General features: G+C 30.5%; 2 protein-coding genes across 2 annotated transcripts; one reads left to right on the top strand and one right to left on the bottom strand.

The window, feature by feature from the left end:
* Window positions 1–140: 140 nt before the first annotated feature.
* Window positions 141–2924, bottom strand: LOC114377295 (cytochrome P450 82A2). Its single transcript, XM_028335741.1, has 2 exons — window positions 1937–2924; window positions 141–940 (listed from the first exon to the last, which is right to left on the bottom strand). The coding sequence occupies exons 1-2, from the start codon at window positions 2873–2875 to the stop codon at window positions 311–313; spliced, it is 1569 nt and encodes a 522-aa protein (XP_028191542.1). The 5' UTR covers window positions 2876–2924; the 3' UTR covers window positions 141–310.
* Window positions 2925–9728: 6804 nt separating this feature from the next.
* Window positions 9729–12832, top strand: LOC114375760 (probable terpene synthase 2). The gene is made up of 7 exons (XM_028333613.1): window positions 9729–9887; window positions 10372–10654; window positions 10791–11163; window positions 11296–11514; window positions 11643–11784; window positions 11876–12121; window positions 12287–12832. The coding sequence occupies exons 1-7, from the start codon at window positions 9759–9761 to the stop codon at window positions 12590–12592; spliced, it is 1698 nt and encodes a 565-aa protein (XP_028189414.1). The 5' UTR covers window positions 9729–9758; the 3' UTR covers window positions 12593–12832.
* Window positions 12833–18354: the final 5522 nt, after the last annotated feature.

Here is an 18354-nt window from a genome sequence, read left to right as displayed (position 1 = left end):
GTTACATTCACTCAAAATTCAACATATAAAGTCTTTAATTTTAAAAAAACTATTTATTAATTTAATTATGAAGTGTAAATTTTTTGCGCATGTGTAACATGTTGCGTAGAAATAATAAATAACAAAGGAATATTGAAGAAAACACCATCAATCTCTTGCTTCATGTTTATTCAAATGAGATTAAGCAACAAAATACATAGTTTTGGAATAGCTTACAAGGCAAACCAGGCTTATTTTAAAACAGATTACATATAGTTTAGAAATAAAAAATACAGACAGCAGGTTCACACAACTAACACATAATTAAATATTAGATACTTTCATAACAACTAGGAGATAGACGTGGTTTAATAAGAATCTCAAGTGGAGTGGCTTTAGTGTTGGTTGCTCTAAAGACTTCAGTCATATCAAGAGGCTCAGTTGATGGATTTAAGATTTCAAAGGAATGCAAAAAACTAGCAAGTGTCAAACGAACTGTTTGAAGGCCTAAGTTTATTCCAGGACAAATCCTCCTACCACCTCCAAATGGTAATAGCTGAAAATGTTGACCCTTCATGTCTATATCTTTATCAGTCGTAAGGAACCTTTCTGGTTTAAACTCTAATGGATTTGACCAAACGTTATGATCTGTGTGGATCTTGGAAAGATTTGTAATTAGACGAGTTCCCTTTTTGACAGTGTAGCCACCTATAGTGCAATCCTCTTCAAACTCACGAGGTCTTGAGAGAGGAGCTGGAGGGTACAATCTTAAAGTTTCTTTGACTACAGCTTGAAGATATGTTAACTTACTTAAATCAGACTCACATATGTATCTCTCTTTTCCAACTTGGATGTCTAGTTCTGCTTTAAGTTTTTCTAGTACACTAGGATTATTCAATATCAAACTTGTTGCCCATATAAGAGTAGTAATGCTTGCCTCAGTTCCTGCTTGAATTACTGTCTGCGAATCAAATACGTAATCCAAATGAATGTGTAATTAGTGGGGGTTTGTAAATTAAGAAATGAAGCAAATGAATATGATGTTTGCATCATTCTATTTAAGATTTTTTAAATGTTTTTTGAAGGGTAAAAATATTTTATTGAAGTGATAAATTACCAATCCAGGAACAAGACGTGTTATTGATTGGTTACATGCATGAAGATAATACACCAAGCCAAATAGAAAAAAAAGGAGATTAAATGAAAGACTCTATATGCTTTGAATACATTAACTCCCAATACAGTAAAGGACTACAATGTAAACCATAAATCCACATAATCTTCAAGCGATGATATAAATACATACTGCAATGCACACTTTTGCTGCACCACATATTACATACATATACATCATTGATTATGGAATAAATTGGCTCTCGAACAACAAATTAATAGATTATGAAACAAAATAATAAACTATTTTAGCGATAGTATATTTTGAGATTTGGCACAAATGTGCAAATAATAGATCAATGCTAAAAATAATCTATTATCTTGATCAAACTTAAACCCAAATAATTTCAAGATCAAAATAATTGATTTTCTTGAGACAGTAATAATAAATTATTATGGTTCTCAACTGTAAATAGCGAACTTCTGAGCACCCAGCAATGCGACTCTAATCCATATTCATTTTTAGAAGTTTCTTGAGAGAAAAGTGAGCTACGAAAATCGTTTTTAAGAGCAAACTAAAAAGGTTTTTCATCTCTTTCAAACTTTCATCACGGATCGCTCCGTTGTTTATGTTCTGCTCTCTATATTTGTATTGTTAACACATATTACAACCTAATTTCCAACTCCACAATATGTATAGTGTTCGATCTTTATCCATTATATTGCTTGTCCATCTTTTCAAAGTTTATCCATTTTTAAGACCAAAAAATTAATTAAAGTCATGACCTGGTGCTAATTAATTAACATGGTAACAAGTAGATGAATGAAGAGTATATATACATACCAATACAAAGGATTTGATGACAATATCAACATTCATGCCCTCAATAGTTTTTCCTTCAAGCAAGGAAAGCAACACGCTCATGAGGTCTTGAACGTTCTCACCCATTTTTCTTTTTTGTCGATGCTCATCTAACCACTCGCCAATAATCTCGTCCAATTCCTTCCCAGTTTCTCTCATATCATTCTCATAGCCACCAAAGTCAAACCATCTAAGATAAGGAATGGCATCTCCCACGGTGAAGGTGGCGGCGAGACGCACGAACTCATCCACAGCCTTAACGCATCTGTTTGCCTTCTCATCATCCGAAGTAGAAGCGCTGAAATAGCGCTTCCCACAGACCATCCGCAGAATCATGTTGAAGACAAGAAGAGAGAACCATTGCTTCAACTCCACAGTGGCAAAGCCAGACTGGACATTCTTATTGCTACGCCAATCACGGAAGAGCTCCGTTATGGAACTTTGAACTTCAGAGACGCGAACATGGTGTAGTTGCTCTACTCGGGAAGGAGATAGGAACTCAGACATTAAAATCTTTCGAAGTTGGCGCCAATAGGGACCGTAGGGTGCTACGACTATCATGGATCGGTTGTAGCACAAGAGGTTAGCGGAGATAAGATCGGGGAGGGAGGAAACGGCGATGTCGTTTGTGGTGTAGCATTCTTTAGCCATTTCCCAGTTGCTAACAACCACTGCGTTTTTGGCACCAATCTTGATCGAGAATATGGGTCCATACTTGTCAGCCAAGTCACCCAATGTTTTATGAGGTGTCTTTGAACCAAGCAACAATGGGAGGTGACCAATTATTGGCCATGCACCTGCAACTGTTGGAGGACCCTCTTCCCCACTCTTCCATGAACCACCACGCAAAAACAAGTACAAGAGGAGGATCAGAGAAACAACTCCAACTCCAATTGTTGTGCTGTTTAGAACTAACTCCATTTTCACTTTTGTTTTTGTGTTGTTCCATGCACATCCCCATCATCAGTTTAAATAGCAGAGAGGTCATCCATTTTCAGTACTTGAAATAAAACAACATTGCAAAATTAAGTAGATAATATGGTTAAAGAAAAAATTAATATTTTTAAATATTTATAATTTTATCCTTTCAGAAAAATATATTAAGTCACTGATTATAAAAGAACATTACAAAATTAAGTAGATAATATAGCGATTTTTGGTGGAAAGTTGAACACTTAATCAGAATTCTTTTCTCTTTACCTACCCTCGAATCAGTTCAGCTGCAAACGTAAACGTTTCAATTTTCTAACATTCAACATTCAACATTCAACGTCAACATTGGCTAAGTCTACATTGGCTGCACGCACGTTTTAGATATGGCTCATTAAGTCAAATTGTACATCAATTGCAAACATAGACTTTCAACAAGAATTTACCGAAATTTTAATTGTATTTAGATTGATGTAAATCTAATTTAAAAGCAAAGATAAGGAAATAATAGATAGAAAATAAGATAAAGATTTAGAAGAAAAGATAAATATTTAAAAATAAAAGTAGAAAATAGAAAAGATAAAATATTTGAATTAAAAAATGATAAAGATAAAAGAAAATTGAAGATAAAGAAAGATAAGATAAGAAAAATAAAAGATAAGATGAAGATAGAGAAAGACAAACTCTTAGAATGTGATAATGTTGAGACTAACCTGCCTTATTTGTTAGGATGTATTATTTTAGATTTTTCTCTATCAATTTGGTAAATTTTTCTTACCCACATATACTAATATGCTCAACCTGAATCCCTCATGATGAAGACATAACAAATTCACTCTATCCCTATAAATGTAATGTTGAGATACCCTTTCCTAGTTCTATTAAGGATTACTGTCTCCCGACCGATTAATCCCTAAAACTAATGCATGCAAGACCTTCCTTATACTTTTATTAAGGATTATTGTCTTCCGAGCGTCTAACCCCTAAAGATAATGCAAGATTGAATGATAGATGAAATTAAAATAAGAAAATAGGAAAGAAATTAACACCTGATTGCATTGATAAATATGAAACATTACAATACATTTGTTGGTTTTTTAGACCTGCCAGGACCTAACTAAGGAGGTTAGCCCCTCATTGTCATGATAGACTTTTACACTTTAAGGGGTTGAGGTGGATGGAAAAGGTGATAGATGACTAATAACAAGAAAAGAAGGATGACTAAGGAAAGAGAGTTTCTCTTAAGGGATAGACCAATTGTGTAGGTTGTGAGATTGTCCCCTTTTTCTTATGTTTCCTCCTCCTTATATAGACACTAGGTAGCTTAATTTTCACGTTGACTCGAGGCTTAGCATAGGCCTTCGCGCAAAGCGTGCCTTTAAAGTTCTTGAGGATTTTTTTCGTGCTAAGTGTGTGTTGTGCGTTAAGCGAGAATGGTGGACTTTTTAATTCTTCTAATTTTTTTTCAAGACTTTTTTCTTTTTGTTTTTGCATTAATTTTTTCTCTCAAACACTTGAAATCTTCTTCTTTTGAATTCTGCTAATAAAAAATAACAAACATGTTAATTTTTTTATTATTTTCTTAAAAATAATAATAAAGTAAAGTTTCAATTATTTTTAATCAAAATTAACTATCAAATTAACTTATATTTTATTATCAGCTGTGGTATCTGAGGTTGAAAGACACATTCCTAATATGTCTACTTTTGCTTTTTCATCATTTCATCAAAGTTTTTAATTTGGTCACATTATAAAGATGTTTAGGATGTTTTAGAATTTTTTTTGACACAGGAAGTTTTAGAACTAAACTATACATAACTGTGCGTAAGTTAAATGATATAAATTGGACCTTTTTTTCATTAAGAAATTTTATAGGAAAATGATCATATGATTTCAGCGTTATAATAATTTTATAAGGAATTAATGCAAAATCAAATAAGAACTGAAGGAAAACAACATACTGGAATCGCACTACAGTGATTTTAGTGTTAAAATTTAAAATAAAAAGAAATACATTACCCCATGAATAAATTTAAATAAAAAAAGTGAAATTATTTTGCAGGTTCTTAAACTATCTGACGATAATAATTATATTTCTTTTAAGGTTTAAGTATATTTTTAATCTTTCACTTTTGTGACACTTTTGATTTAGATATCCTTCAATTAAATTATATTATTTTTAATTCCTTAATTTTACTTTGAATGACTAAAAAGAACATAAAGTCTTATCATTTTAGTCTCTTAAATTTATTTTGAAGGATTAAAAAAAATATTTTATAAATTTAAGAAACTAAAAAAAGTATATTTTAAATCGGAGGATCAAGATGAGGAATGTTTCAAAAGACTAAATATTAATACTTATCGATAAAAAATTAATATAAGATACTTTCTTCTGAAAATGTGGTATTATATATATATATATATATATATATATATATATATATATACACGCGTGTAACTTGAAATGGACATGTGTATTATTAGTCTGTCAGTACCTTTTATGGTGAGAAATAATTAATTATTTTTTCATGATGCAATGAAAGTAACAAATAGTAGCTAATTGCTTCTTATATTACAAAAAGGCTCATTACCTTAACTCGCTATCTAAAAGTAACGTGCACTTCTTGGTTCGGATACAATAGAACTCTTAACAACCTATCAGTTTTTCTTCTTCTTCTTTCTAGTTAACGTTTGAACTAGTCTAGTGTTATAAGTTGCATATAATTAATGCGCTTACGGAAAGAGCGAGCTTGTACTTTTACAGAAAATATTGAGAGAGCATTGCTTATATATATATAAAGATAAAGGTACCAGGAGTAGCATTGTTCCAACAATTACATAGCGAATCAAATACGTTGTGTCCTGCATACTCTTCCCCTAACGTGGAGCGTTTACAGGTTATTTATGCCATTAATAATCATAAATAAGTGATAATCGCCCACCCCTATGTGTATACATAACAGTGAGTGTTTCTAACTACCCAAAGATTTGTTACCTACAAAACGCTTGCACCCCCGGATTTGATGAAATAAGGATCATAATTCTTTAACCACGACCAAGAGTGATAAGTAACCTGATGAAGAAATAAATTTCCCATTGACCAAATCTCACCTTCCCACCGACCCAGGTTAGCTATAATATCCCCCTTTTTATTCCCAGTTAAGGATAAGTCTTGGATATTTATATGTCAAACTTTTTATCTCCCAACCACACTTCACTCCGAAATAAAATTTTATCCCCTTTCCCAAGCTTCCAACTCACCATCTCATCAAACCACTCACTCTCATTTTCCCTCCCACATGAATCGTTCAAGTTCCTCCACCAAAGTGATGAATTATGCACATTTTCCTCCCTTTCAAGGCCTCTCCAACCCAACACGTCACTCTCCCAACATATTTTTCTCTTCCCTTCCTTACACCCCATGAAAAATTCCTTTCAAGTTTGATGAGAATGTCACCCACTTTCTTAGGAACTTTAAAGAAGGAAAAAAAGAAAAAAACCAAAGAAGATAAAACATGGTTTATTAGACACACCCTACCTGCAAAGCATAAAACTTTCTGATTCCAACCCGACAATTTCCTAACAAATTTATCAATAAAGGTTGCCAAGTTTTCACTCTCTTAGGATTTGTACCAATGAGAATTCCCAAATAAACAAAAGGACATACTAACAATTTACAATTTAACAAAAATGCATACCTAATGCTTCCTCTTTATCCACCCCAATGACACCCAAATCTTTTTTTTTTTTTTTTTTTTTTTTGTGGAGAAGTTCACCTTAAACCCGGAAAGAAACTCGAAGCATCTCAATATACTCTTGATAATACCATTTTTTTTCACACTTGGCATCTTGGATTATTTTTTAACTTGAATTAGTCTAGCTAGTTCGCATGCAAGAGATTCATCAAGAGTATAAATATGTTATGAAGTTATAAAAATCCCAGCCATTAATTAGGTGAGTGTAAACTGCGCAGTTTGAATAGACTTCAATTCCCTTTTACAAATAAAATGCAGTATTTTTTTTCCCCAAGTGACCTATAATATGTCTTACAAAAGGAAAGTGAAGAGGAAATAAGTGAGTGAATGAGAGAGACAGTGGGCATTGTTGAGGGTCCATCCTACTTACCTACAATTTAATTATATCCCGCAGTGTTTAACTAATTAATGGAATATAAAGTTAATGGAATTTTCACTTCTTGTTTTCCTCTTTTCATTACATCGTTTATTGGCATGGGGGAATCTGCAAATGAAGGTGTGTTCGATTGGGTTTTTAGTGATCCAAATGTCATCAAAGCTGCATCAATTATTGGTAGAGTCTTGGACGACATGGGCTCACACACAAGGTACACACATGGCTTAATTAATATTAGGGTTAATTAAGTTTTTATTTTTAAATTTTTTTAAAATTTATTTTTTAATCTTTAAATACAAGTTTAATAAGTTAAAAGTTCCTCAATTTTTTAATTAAAATTTTTAATCTCTAACTAAAAGTTTGATCAGTTAAGGTTCCTAAATTTTATAAAAATTTAATTATTAATTCCTAAACAAAAATTTGAATCATCTTATTTTTATTTATTTAATAAAGTTTTAGGGAATAAAAACTGAGATTTTAAAAAGTTTAAGGGTCTTGATTGGTCATTTTTTTTAGAAACTAAAGTAAAAATCTTGACACAATTTTTTTTAAAACTTTGATCAAATAAATTTTTGTTCAGGAACTAATAAGCGTATTTCAAAAATATTTAAGGATTAAAACTTAGTTAACCCTTAATATTCATAATATTGATCATTATGACGTTCGGAAATAATAACTTTTGGATTTTCTTTTATTAATAGTTTGAACAGCAAAGAGTACATGTTGCCTCAGCCGTCGACTGTTGCACGAAGCAATATGACATTTCACAAGCAAAGGCCTATTACCTTATTCATAATGATGTTGAAGATTGTTGGAAGGTTATAAATGAACAGTGCCTCAAGTCAAATGATATCTCAAAATTTGTGCTTGATTGTGTAGTTAATTTGGCACGCATGTCAGTGGTTTCATGTGAAAATCACCAGGATAAATTCACAAATGGAGAATTACTGAAAGAGTTTGTCTCTTCACTGCTTATGGATCCAATTCGCCTCAATGAGCATGAATAGGGGAAGCTATTTCACAATACATCTTATATTCCTTTATACGATTAAGGAGATGTATTGCATATAGTGCTATGTACTAGCAAGCATGTGAAAAGCGAATTGTCCACAGGAAACTTGATTGATCCTATATGAATTGCTCAATGTGTGAGTTGAAACAAATACTGTTTGTATGTTGTTGTTTACTCAAAGTTTGCAAGTGCATATTTTCTTGACCAGGATTTAACACACAAAGAAATATGCTACATTGAGAAAGAATTCCAATATTATATATATATTTCACAAAATTAACAATGATAAATGTTAGATTTTTTTTTAAAATAATTTTATATTATATGATTTATTTTAACTATTATGCTAATTAATACAATAAAAATATTTATACTTTTGTGTATATGTTTTTTTTTTTACTTTATTTTAAATTTGATTATAAATATTATAAGATATAATATAAGATTACTAGTATAATACATAATATGAAAAATATAATAATTGAAACAAAAAATATAATACAAATATTTTGCTATAAATAAAAATTTCTGATTTTAAAATTAATTAAAAACTAAAATCCTAATACCTTATAATATATTTTTACCCATAAAATAAAATTAAATTTATATAAAAATATAATATAAATATTTTTATTTATTTCATTTTAAATTTTTTAATTCAATATATAATTTTATTAATTAATCTAACAAATTTTATCTACCAACTAACTTTTTAATTAGTTTTTTTCTTCCTTTTCATGTCAATCAGTCTTTTTGTCAATTGGGAACAGAGAGAGAAAGATAGATTCTCTTGGCCACTAATTCAAAAATAAAAAATAAAATCTGTTTTCTTTTTCATTTTTTTGTCGGTACATCTTTCTTATTTCTCCTCCTAAATAAAATGTGAAAATTTAGTTTTTCTATCTCATTTATTTTATTTTTTCACTCGAACAAATAATAAGTAAAAAAAAAATAGTGCTTATACATTTTTCTTAATCTCTTATATGGAAGATATTGCCTTTAACTTAAAAATAAATAATAAAAGGTGATTGTTATATGTTATTACTCTACGTTGTTACTATTTATCAATCTATTGGATAAAAAGAAAATTTATTACTTCGTGTTCAATAATTAATGGAATTGGTTATTAATCTCTCCTGTCGATCGATTGTGTCTTATGAGTAACACGAGGTGCTGCCAACTTGCATATATTTGTTTGGATCAAAACAAACAATTGTACCGTCCAATGCCAACTGCCGTATATTTGTTTGGATCAAAACAAACATTGTACCCTCTAATGGTTTGTCTTTTAACAAAGACGACGGAAAATTTACAGATAGATGAACAATAATAAACACTTTTTAATCTGAGGCAGTTTTTTTTTTTAAAAATTAAACAACGATAATCATTCTTGTGCATGTATTTCCTTCATAGCATGCGCAGGAGGAAACGTGAATGCTAATCTTTTCTAAATATATATGGAAACGTGAATGTTAATCTTTTCTGAACATATCATGACCCCGACAAAGGCCATCATGGGGTCGCTCTGGGCCCTGATGGTTTATTAATTTTAGATGAATCCAACATAAAGTCATGTTAACACTGTTTACATAAAATTAAGTTAACTGATGTTTCAATGTGATTTTGAATAAACCAACGTAAAACTAATACGCTATAAATACCTAACTAGATGTTTGGGTGTTTCATCAATAATTAAACAAATCTTTTTTCCATACAAAGCACCTTGTAAAGATGTCCCTTCCAGCTTCAACACTTGCCTCAATTCAACATGCAGTATCTGACCAGCTCAAGCGACCTTGCGTGAGTTTTGCTCCTTGCATATGGGGAGATACTTTCCTTGAATATGCTTCTCAATTTGAGGTATTGTATTATAGTACTATATTCATATATGCGACCATGCAAGATATGTAGTCTTTTTATTAGTTCCCAAGAGACTTAATTAATTATAATAGTCTTACCAATGGAAAGGAAAGAGAAGATAAGCGAATGAGAAAGAGACAGTGCGCATTGTCGAATGTGGAGGTCCATCCTACATACCTACAATTTATGTCCCGCAGTTTAGCTGATTAAGTTGACTTGAGATGACACTGGATAACTATGAGAGAAATAACAAAAGAAATATATGTATTCTCCTAGTTCCTTCATACTTAAATATAAATAAATTTTAATTATTAAAATTAAATAATATTAATTAACTTTTTAATTAGCATAAAAGTTATTTATATTTAAATTCAGAGGAAGTATAATATAATTATTCTAATCTCAATAGTTGTTAATGTAAATTTAAAATTTTATTAAATACTCTATAAATATCAGTTAATTGAATGCTACTATATATTTGCAGGGAGTCAATGATGACGAGAAGCAGCAAGCTCAAACACTAAGGAATGAGGTGCAAACGATGTTTCAATCATCAATCGATCAAAATATCATACAAAAATTAAACTTGATTGACTCAGTCCAACGTTTCGGTGTATCCTATCATTTCCAACAAGAAATCAATCAAGCATTGGAACAAATTCACAACAGTTTCACAAAAAATAACACCATCAGTGATGATGGCAATCATCACTCTCTTGCTCTACTCTTTCGTTTGCTTAGACAGCAAGGATATCAAATTTCATCAAGTATGTATAGAACTTTGTCATTAATATTATTTTAAATAAGAAGATAGTATATATTATATGCCTAGAGAAATATATGTCAAAATTAAAATCCATTAAATAGCCATTATTTATTATTTATGTTCAATTAAATGAGCAGGTGCATTTAACAAATTCAAAAATGATCAAGGAAACTTTAGTGAAACACTTGCTAATGATATTCAAGGGTTGTGTAGCTTGTATGAAGCTGCACATCTAAGAACTCCCGAAGATGACATATTGGAGGAAGCATGTGACTTCTCAAATACTCACATGAAGTCCTTGGCCAACCAATTAAGCCCATCTCTTGCAGCACAAATCAATCACTGCTTAAGACTACCTCTTAACAAGAGTTTAATTAGGTTCGAGGCAAGGTGTCACATGAATCTCTATGAAAAAGATGCATCTCATAACAAAACTCTACTAACCTTTGCAAAAGTAGATTTCAATATTCTTCAAAAACTACATCAAAAAGAAATTAGCACTATCACCAAGTAAGTCTCTTGAATTTTTTTCCCTAGTCATGACTACATTCATATTGAAATACACTATCACACTAAAGATTTTTCATCATAAAGAATGGAACATATTTAAATTGTTAAGGTGTATTTTATTTTTTTATATAGGTGGTGGAAAAAGTCAAACTTTGAGACTAAGGTCCCTTACGCTAGAGGTAGGTTGGTTGAGGCCTACCTTTGGTCATTGGCTATGTCCTACAAACCTGAACACAGCCTCGCAAGAATGTTTGTGGGAAAATTGATTGCTGTTGTTTGTCTTCTAGACGATACTTATGATGCTTATGGCACTATTCAAGAACTTGAGCTATTCACAGAAGCAATTCAAAGGTTGATGCGTTTCACAAATTATAGCTTATATGATATCCAATGGGAACAGGACTTAAAAATAACATGATTGATTTTTAGCTCATGATTTCACACTTAAATTTTTTTATTAATTTTTTTTTTAATTTCAGATGGAATAAGAGTCCCATTGAATCTCTTCCACAATGCATGAAAGTAGTATTTGATACAGTTGTAGAACTGGGTGAAGAAATAGAATTGGCGACAACGGAGAGTGGGAAATCAAGCTTTGTAGTGCAATATTTTAAACAAGCTGTATGATAATTTATATTTCTATATTATTACTTGAATAGTTCTTTTTCAAGATTCATTTGATCTTATAATACATTGATTATTTTACTTGTAGGTTTTTAACTTAATAAAAGGCTACATGGCTGAGGCAAAATGGTGTCACGAGGGTTACATTCCAACATATGATGAATATAAAGTTAATGGAATTTTGACTTCTTGTTTCCCTCTTTTCATTACATCATTTATTGGCTTGGGAGAATTTGCAAACAAAGATGTGTTTGATTGGATTTTTAGTGATCCAAATATCATTAAAGTGGTATCAATTATTGGTAGAGTATTGGACGACATGGGCTCACATAAGGTACTAATTCATTTTTTTAATGACAATGAGGATTTGGGGTATATCTTCATCCATAATATTTTTTCATCAAAGTGGAAGATACACTCAAATATGGCTTAATTAATATTAACAGTTATTGACTATTATAATGTTCCTAGTAACTTTTGGATTTTCTTTGATTAATAGTTTGAGCAACAAAGAGTACATGTTGCCTCAGCTGTGGAATGTTGCATGAAGCAATATAACATTTCACAAGCAGAGGCGTACCACCTTATCCATAATGACGTTGAAGATGGTTGGAAGGTTATAAATGAAGAGTGCCTTAAGTCAAATGACATCCCAAAATCTGTGCTTGATTGTGTAGTTAATTTGGCACGCATGTCTATGGTTTCATATGAAAACCACCAGGATAAATTCACTAATGGAGAACTACTGAAAGGTTATGTGTCTTCATTGCTTATGGATCCCATGTGCCTTGAACAACACCAGTAGGAGAAGCTATTTCACATATAAATGTGTAACACATCTTATATCCTGCTATACGTTCGAGAAGATGTATTACCATAGTGTTATGTACTAGCAAGCATAAATAGATATGAAAAAGTGAACTGCTGTTAGGAAAGTTGATTTGTCCTACATGATGTTCCATGTGTGAGTTGAGAAAAATGTTGTTTGTATGTTGTTGTTTGCTCAATGCTCAATGTGCTATTGGATACAACGATTCTGTACCCATCTTCATCATCCCTGGTTTGCATCAAGGTACTACGTACTACTCGTCAAACGTCAACAACAATTTTCAATATCCGTTGGCTTACGAATAACACCCATTTTTAAATTTTGTGACTGTAAACCTTAAATCATTTTTACATGCCAAAGTTTTAACTCCTTCCTCTAAAAAAAAATGTTTTAAATCCTACAACCGCAGTTTTTCCCACAAGTTTTTCTTTAAGAATTTTAGGTTTAATACTTGGGATTTTTTTTATTGATACGAATAGGTTGCTAAAAATTAAAAGTATGATATATTATCCCTAACTTTTAGGTGTACCCGACATCAGGCTACCTTGAGTAAATTTGGGGGATGTTTTTCTTCAATGTGACTCAGAATCATTATTAGTACTATATTTATACTTACGTATGCATGCAATTCTCTAAGTAGATGTGTTCATAAAGCTACAAAGTCAGTTTGTTTAAATTTAAAATAAAATTTTTAAAATAAGTATTTAATTTATTAACAAATAAATTTTAATAAACTGACTCTTAATTACTTTGTTCGAATTTTAATGAAATCTTGGATTCGTCTAGCTAGTTCTCATGCAAGAGATTCATAAAACTGAAGAAGAAAAAATAACTTAATTAGCCGTTAATTGGGTGAGTGTAAATTACAAAGTTTCAATAGAGATCAATACACACATGTATATATTAAAAGTTTTTTAAAAAAAATTATCAAAAAAAATAATCTATAAATAGATGCATTTCACTTTACGTACATGACTGGAAATTAAGAGAACATATATTGTTTTGCAGTTAAATTGTTTGCAAACACATCGATTAAGAAAACATATGTTGTTATGCTATCAAATTGCTTACAAAATTGATCATAATTTCTATCTTCTTTTAATAAATAAATAAAAAAGAAAAACCCACCATATAGAAACTATGTAGAAGTTTATTACTTGACCTCAAGTAATTAGCCTACAAAATTGATGTGTCTGCTGTGAGCAATTTTACAGCAAAACAATATATGTTCTCTTGATTTTAAGTTATATATATGCCATCTATTTATAAAAAAACACCAGCTTTATATCCCTATTTCTTAAAGTAATTGATTATTTGGTCAAGCTATAGTTGACTACTTTGCTTCAAATAAAAAATCGGCTAAAAATGAAACAAACTAAAACTAGCTGAATATTTTTTGTGGTCATAGTTTATATTCTGGTATACGAAAACCTCAAGATATCTTTGATAGTCAAATGTAGTAAATATATCTTGATGATAATCGATAACTTGATTTAAACGTTTTTTGCGTTTCTATGAACAAAGAAGTATATATATACTAGTTTTACTGATAGTCAACTACTTAATTGAGTGGAGAATCAAATACTTGACTATCAAAGTTCTTAAAATTAATCATAAACATATTCAGGCTTTAAAAACATTTTTTTAAATGTGAATGCATGGTCAAATAAATTTTTAATCATTAGAGTCTACTTGTGATTAATCAAGATCTTGCAAAATTTTCAAGAAATATAGAAAATCCTCCTAAATGTTTTTTTTACTACATTAAAAATTTTCAATTACATCTGCATTCTTCAATTCTTTTTTCAATCATATCTACATTGCAAACATTTTATTCCTTCCAACTATTTGCAGGAAATCAATGACAATATGAAGCAACAGGTTCAAATGCATAAAGAGGAAGTGAAGAAGATGTTTCTATCTTCAAGCAGTAGTATCTTACAAAATCTAAATTTCGTTGGCTCATTGCAACGTTTGGGTATATATCATTTTCAACATGAAATTGATGAAGAATTAAAACAAATCCATAATATATTTACAAATGACAATGCCATCAAAGAAGAAGGTTCCCTTCATTGTCTTGCCTTACTATTTCACTTGCTTAAACAAAGAGGATATCATATTTAATTTCATCAGAGGTATGTAGATCGAACTTTGCCCACAATATTTTTGTTACCAAGAAATCTATGATCCATTAATCATATTATATACATATCCGGATTCTTAATATTCCCATTAAAATCTCATATAGCTCATATGTGTGGGTGGGTTCTAATAGATATATTTAACAAATTCAATAACAACCAAGGAAACTTCACTCAAAAAGTTGCATAGAATTGTAGAACTGTTCGATGAAGTAAAGTTGACTACTGCGGAGACTGCAGGAAAATCGAGCAGGGTGGTGCAATGTGTCAAAGAAGCTGTAGGGTTCTCATTCCTATATTTTAAAACTGATCAATGCTATTTTTGCATCATTCACTCAATTAATAATTAATTAATATTCGGGTTATTTTACGTACTTTCAGTTCTGTAACTTGGCACTAGCCTACTTGGTTGAAGCAAAATGGCGCCATGAGGTCTATATTAACATATTAAGAGTATGTATAAGGTTAATGGAGTTATATCTTCTAGACTTCTACATACCCACTTCAAACAACATCATTTCTTCTCTTGGCAAAACCTTCAACGCAAGACGTGTTTGATTGGATTTTGAGCAATCCAACAATCCTTAAAGCTGTTTCAGTTATTGGCAGACTAGAGAATGACATATCCTCACACAAGGTACTATAAGTCATATTCATTTGAACTGTTTTTTTATTATATTAATTTTGAACCAATACTAATTCATTAAATCACTAAAGAATAATTTTGGCTTAATTCCATAAACGTGAAAAATTATATGGCATATCTAATGGAGCTTTTGGGTTTTGGGTTTGCTTTGATTATTTATAGTTTGAACAACAAAGAATGCATGTAGCTTCAGCAGTTGAATGTTGCATGAAGCAATATGACATGTCATCACAAGAAGAGACTTATAAATTCATTCAAAAAGAGATTGAAGATTTTTGGAAGCTGATAAATGAAGAATGCCTTAAGTCAGATCACATCCCAAAGCTCGTGCTTGATTGTATTCTTAATGTGGCGCATATATATAACTGAATTTACGTACGAAAACTTTGAGGATAAATACACTGATGGGAAACTATTGAAAGATTATGTTGTTGCACTGCTAGTGGATCCAACAAGCATTGAGCAACAACACGAGTAGGAGAAGTCGTATCAGTTATAAAAATAACTATTTTGCACACTTATTTTACATATCTTTTACTGCGATGGATGGATACTTAGTTGGAGTGGCTTCTTTGTTGTTTCTGTCTGAGTTGGGGTATCATGGTTGGTTCGTGTGCAGCTTGTTTTATATGGCTTTTGGTGAAGGTAGTTATTAGGATTGACAAGTTCTTGTAACAAGATATATTATTGTATATGCCGAATTTTGGTACACCTTGGATTATCGTAACAAGATATATTATAGTACACCTTGAATTTTTTGTTCTTAACTATTAAGCATATTAAACAGGCTAAATATTTATGCGACTGAGCAGTTTTTATAGCGACCGAATGTATTGTTTGCAAGACAGCAACCAACACATATGCCGGTCGCTAAAGGTTTAGCGACAGGTTTTTGAGCCGAATACGAACAGTTGCTATTTCCGTCACTGTTCTATATAGTGACCAATATGATCAAATTCGGTCTCTAAAACGCCTTTTTCTAATAGTATACTCAATATATTTCTTTTGATATAAAATTACTTTTACATCTCTTTTGCCGTTTGCTTGGTAATAAAACTTAGTTTCAAACCATTCACAGTAATATAGATAGTTTAAACAGGGAAGTGGGTTGGTTTTGTAAGGGAAGAGGATGGATGCAGTTTACATAACTGATATTGGTTTACTAGTCTCGGTACTTGTAAGGGAGGCTTTCTATAATTTTGGATTATATCCGTTTTTTTTCCGCCATCAACTGGTTTTATCTTTCCTACTTCTAAAGTATTCTCATAGTTGATATACTTTTTTTGCTTTTTTCAAAATGTCTTCTATGGATTACAGAGGAATCTTTGAGATTGAAGCAAAGAACGGCGAACCTTCTTTTACTTCGTCTTTTGCTAGCATCAATACCACTTCTGGTTGTCAGTTACTTGTTTCTCTAACTTCATGATTGAATTGGTTGATGTACTCTCTTAAGGAATGACCAAATCAAATTATTTGTAAATCATTAAATCTATCCAAATAAACCAAAAATTAATTAAATAAAAAATCTTTATCAGCACATATTTTTTACAGCTTGATTTAGTTTTTAGTTCTTGTTATAAAAATCAAATTAAAGCGTATATTATAATTATATTAATTTTATTTAATGGATGTTTAGTATAATGTAATAAGTATTATTTTAAATTTTTTATGATTATACTGTGATTTATAATGTATTTTTTTAATAAATTTGTAATGTGTGGTTTTTTATGATAATTAATAATAAGTATTTAATCAAACCAAATTGTAAAAAAAACAATTTGGTTTAAAATGATTTAAATTTGATGTTATAATTAAATTAAATCATATCATTATTTTATATTTGTTTTAAATATTTTTTTTTCATCCAAAAATTAAACTAATATGCAGGTACTGGTGTATGTTATTTTTCAATTAAAATCAAATTTAAGTAGTTTGTTCAATAGTAGAAACTAATATTGACGTAAAAAAAAGAAACTAACGTTAAAAATCAACATTAATTACAAAAACAATTTATAAATTTTAATTCGATATAACAATAAAAATTATTTAAAGTAATCATTTTAGTGACAGTAATTTTGTCCAAATCGTATCCTATATTATCCAAGGAAAAAATGTGCAGTAGATCAAGTGCAGACTTTGTCTTCCACGTGCTATGACTTATTATCACTGTCGTCAGTGAATCAGTCGCACGATATGACATTAACGACTTTTTTTTTTTATATAATTTTGAATATTTTGGTAAACAATTTAACAAATTAAAATAGATTGATCAGCAACTTCTTTATCTGTTATAAATTTTTTTAGACCTAAAATTGGAAGCATTGGTTAAAATGGTATCTCCTTATCAACGTTTGTCCTTACTTGAAGTCACCGTCTGCACTTTTTGACTGGCCTCAAGTGTGGTGTCAAAACTGGAGGCCTCTTCTTGATCAACGTTTGTCATTCATTATTTAGGATGTAACAATCAACACTACTGCTTCAATGACCCACACGTATTTAATGACTTTTTTTTTCTTTGCTGACATTAACCTCGCCAACCCACAATCGTCTTTCATGACCCACTTATTTAATGACTTTTTTTAAGCTGGCATAATTCGATTTTCAATGTTAGCTCATTTAATAAATGTATTTTTTATAATGAAAAATATTTGATAAACAATTTAGAATTATCTATAACTTGAGAGAGAAAGGAAGAAAGAAGAGATAATTGAATGATTTTATTTAAGATGTAGTATGATAGAAAGAGATAAAAAGAAAAAAGAATTATTAATTGATATATAAAATTTTTAATTATCCAAATTTTTAAGGGTGTTTTTTATTCAAGGGGTTGAATGTTGAGTGCAGTTGATTTAGACTGATTTGAGATTAAATTTGTGAGAAGGAAAGTTTAAGCGTGTGTAAGCAACTCAATTCCAGTAAGACAAATGAATTGAAACAACAATTTCTTA

This window comes from Glycine soja, chromosome 11, assembly GCF_004193775.1.
Source record: "Glycine soja cultivar W05 chromosome 11, ASM419377v2, whole genome shotgun sequence".
Lineage (NCBI taxonomy): Eukaryota > Viridiplantae > Streptophyta > Magnoliopsida > Fabales > Fabaceae > Glycine > Glycine soja.
The sequence above is the reverse complement of the archived record's forward strand: the minus strand, read 5'-3'. Positions and strand labels throughout refer to the sequence as shown.

Coding starts and splice junctions, on each gene's coding strand:
- LOC114377295 (XM_028335741.1), bottom strand. CDS start 2,875: ATGGAGTTAGTTCTAAACAGCACAACAATTGGAGTTGGAGTTGTTTCT. Junction 941..1,936: donor TCATCAAATCCTTTGTATTG/GTATGTATATAT, acceptor TTTGATTCGCAG/ACAGTAATTCAAGCAGGAAC.
- LOC114375760 (XM_028333613.1), top strand. CDS start 9,759: ATGTCCCTTCCAGCTTCAACACTTGCCTCAATTCAACATGCAGTATCT. Junction 11,785..11,875: donor TGCAATATTTTAAACAAGCT/GTATGATAATTT, acceptor TTTTACTTGTAG/GTTTTTAACTTAATAAAAGG. Junction 12,122..12,286: donor ACGACATGGGCTCACATAAG/GTACTAATTCAT, acceptor TTTGATTAATAG/TTTGAGCAACAAAGAGTACA.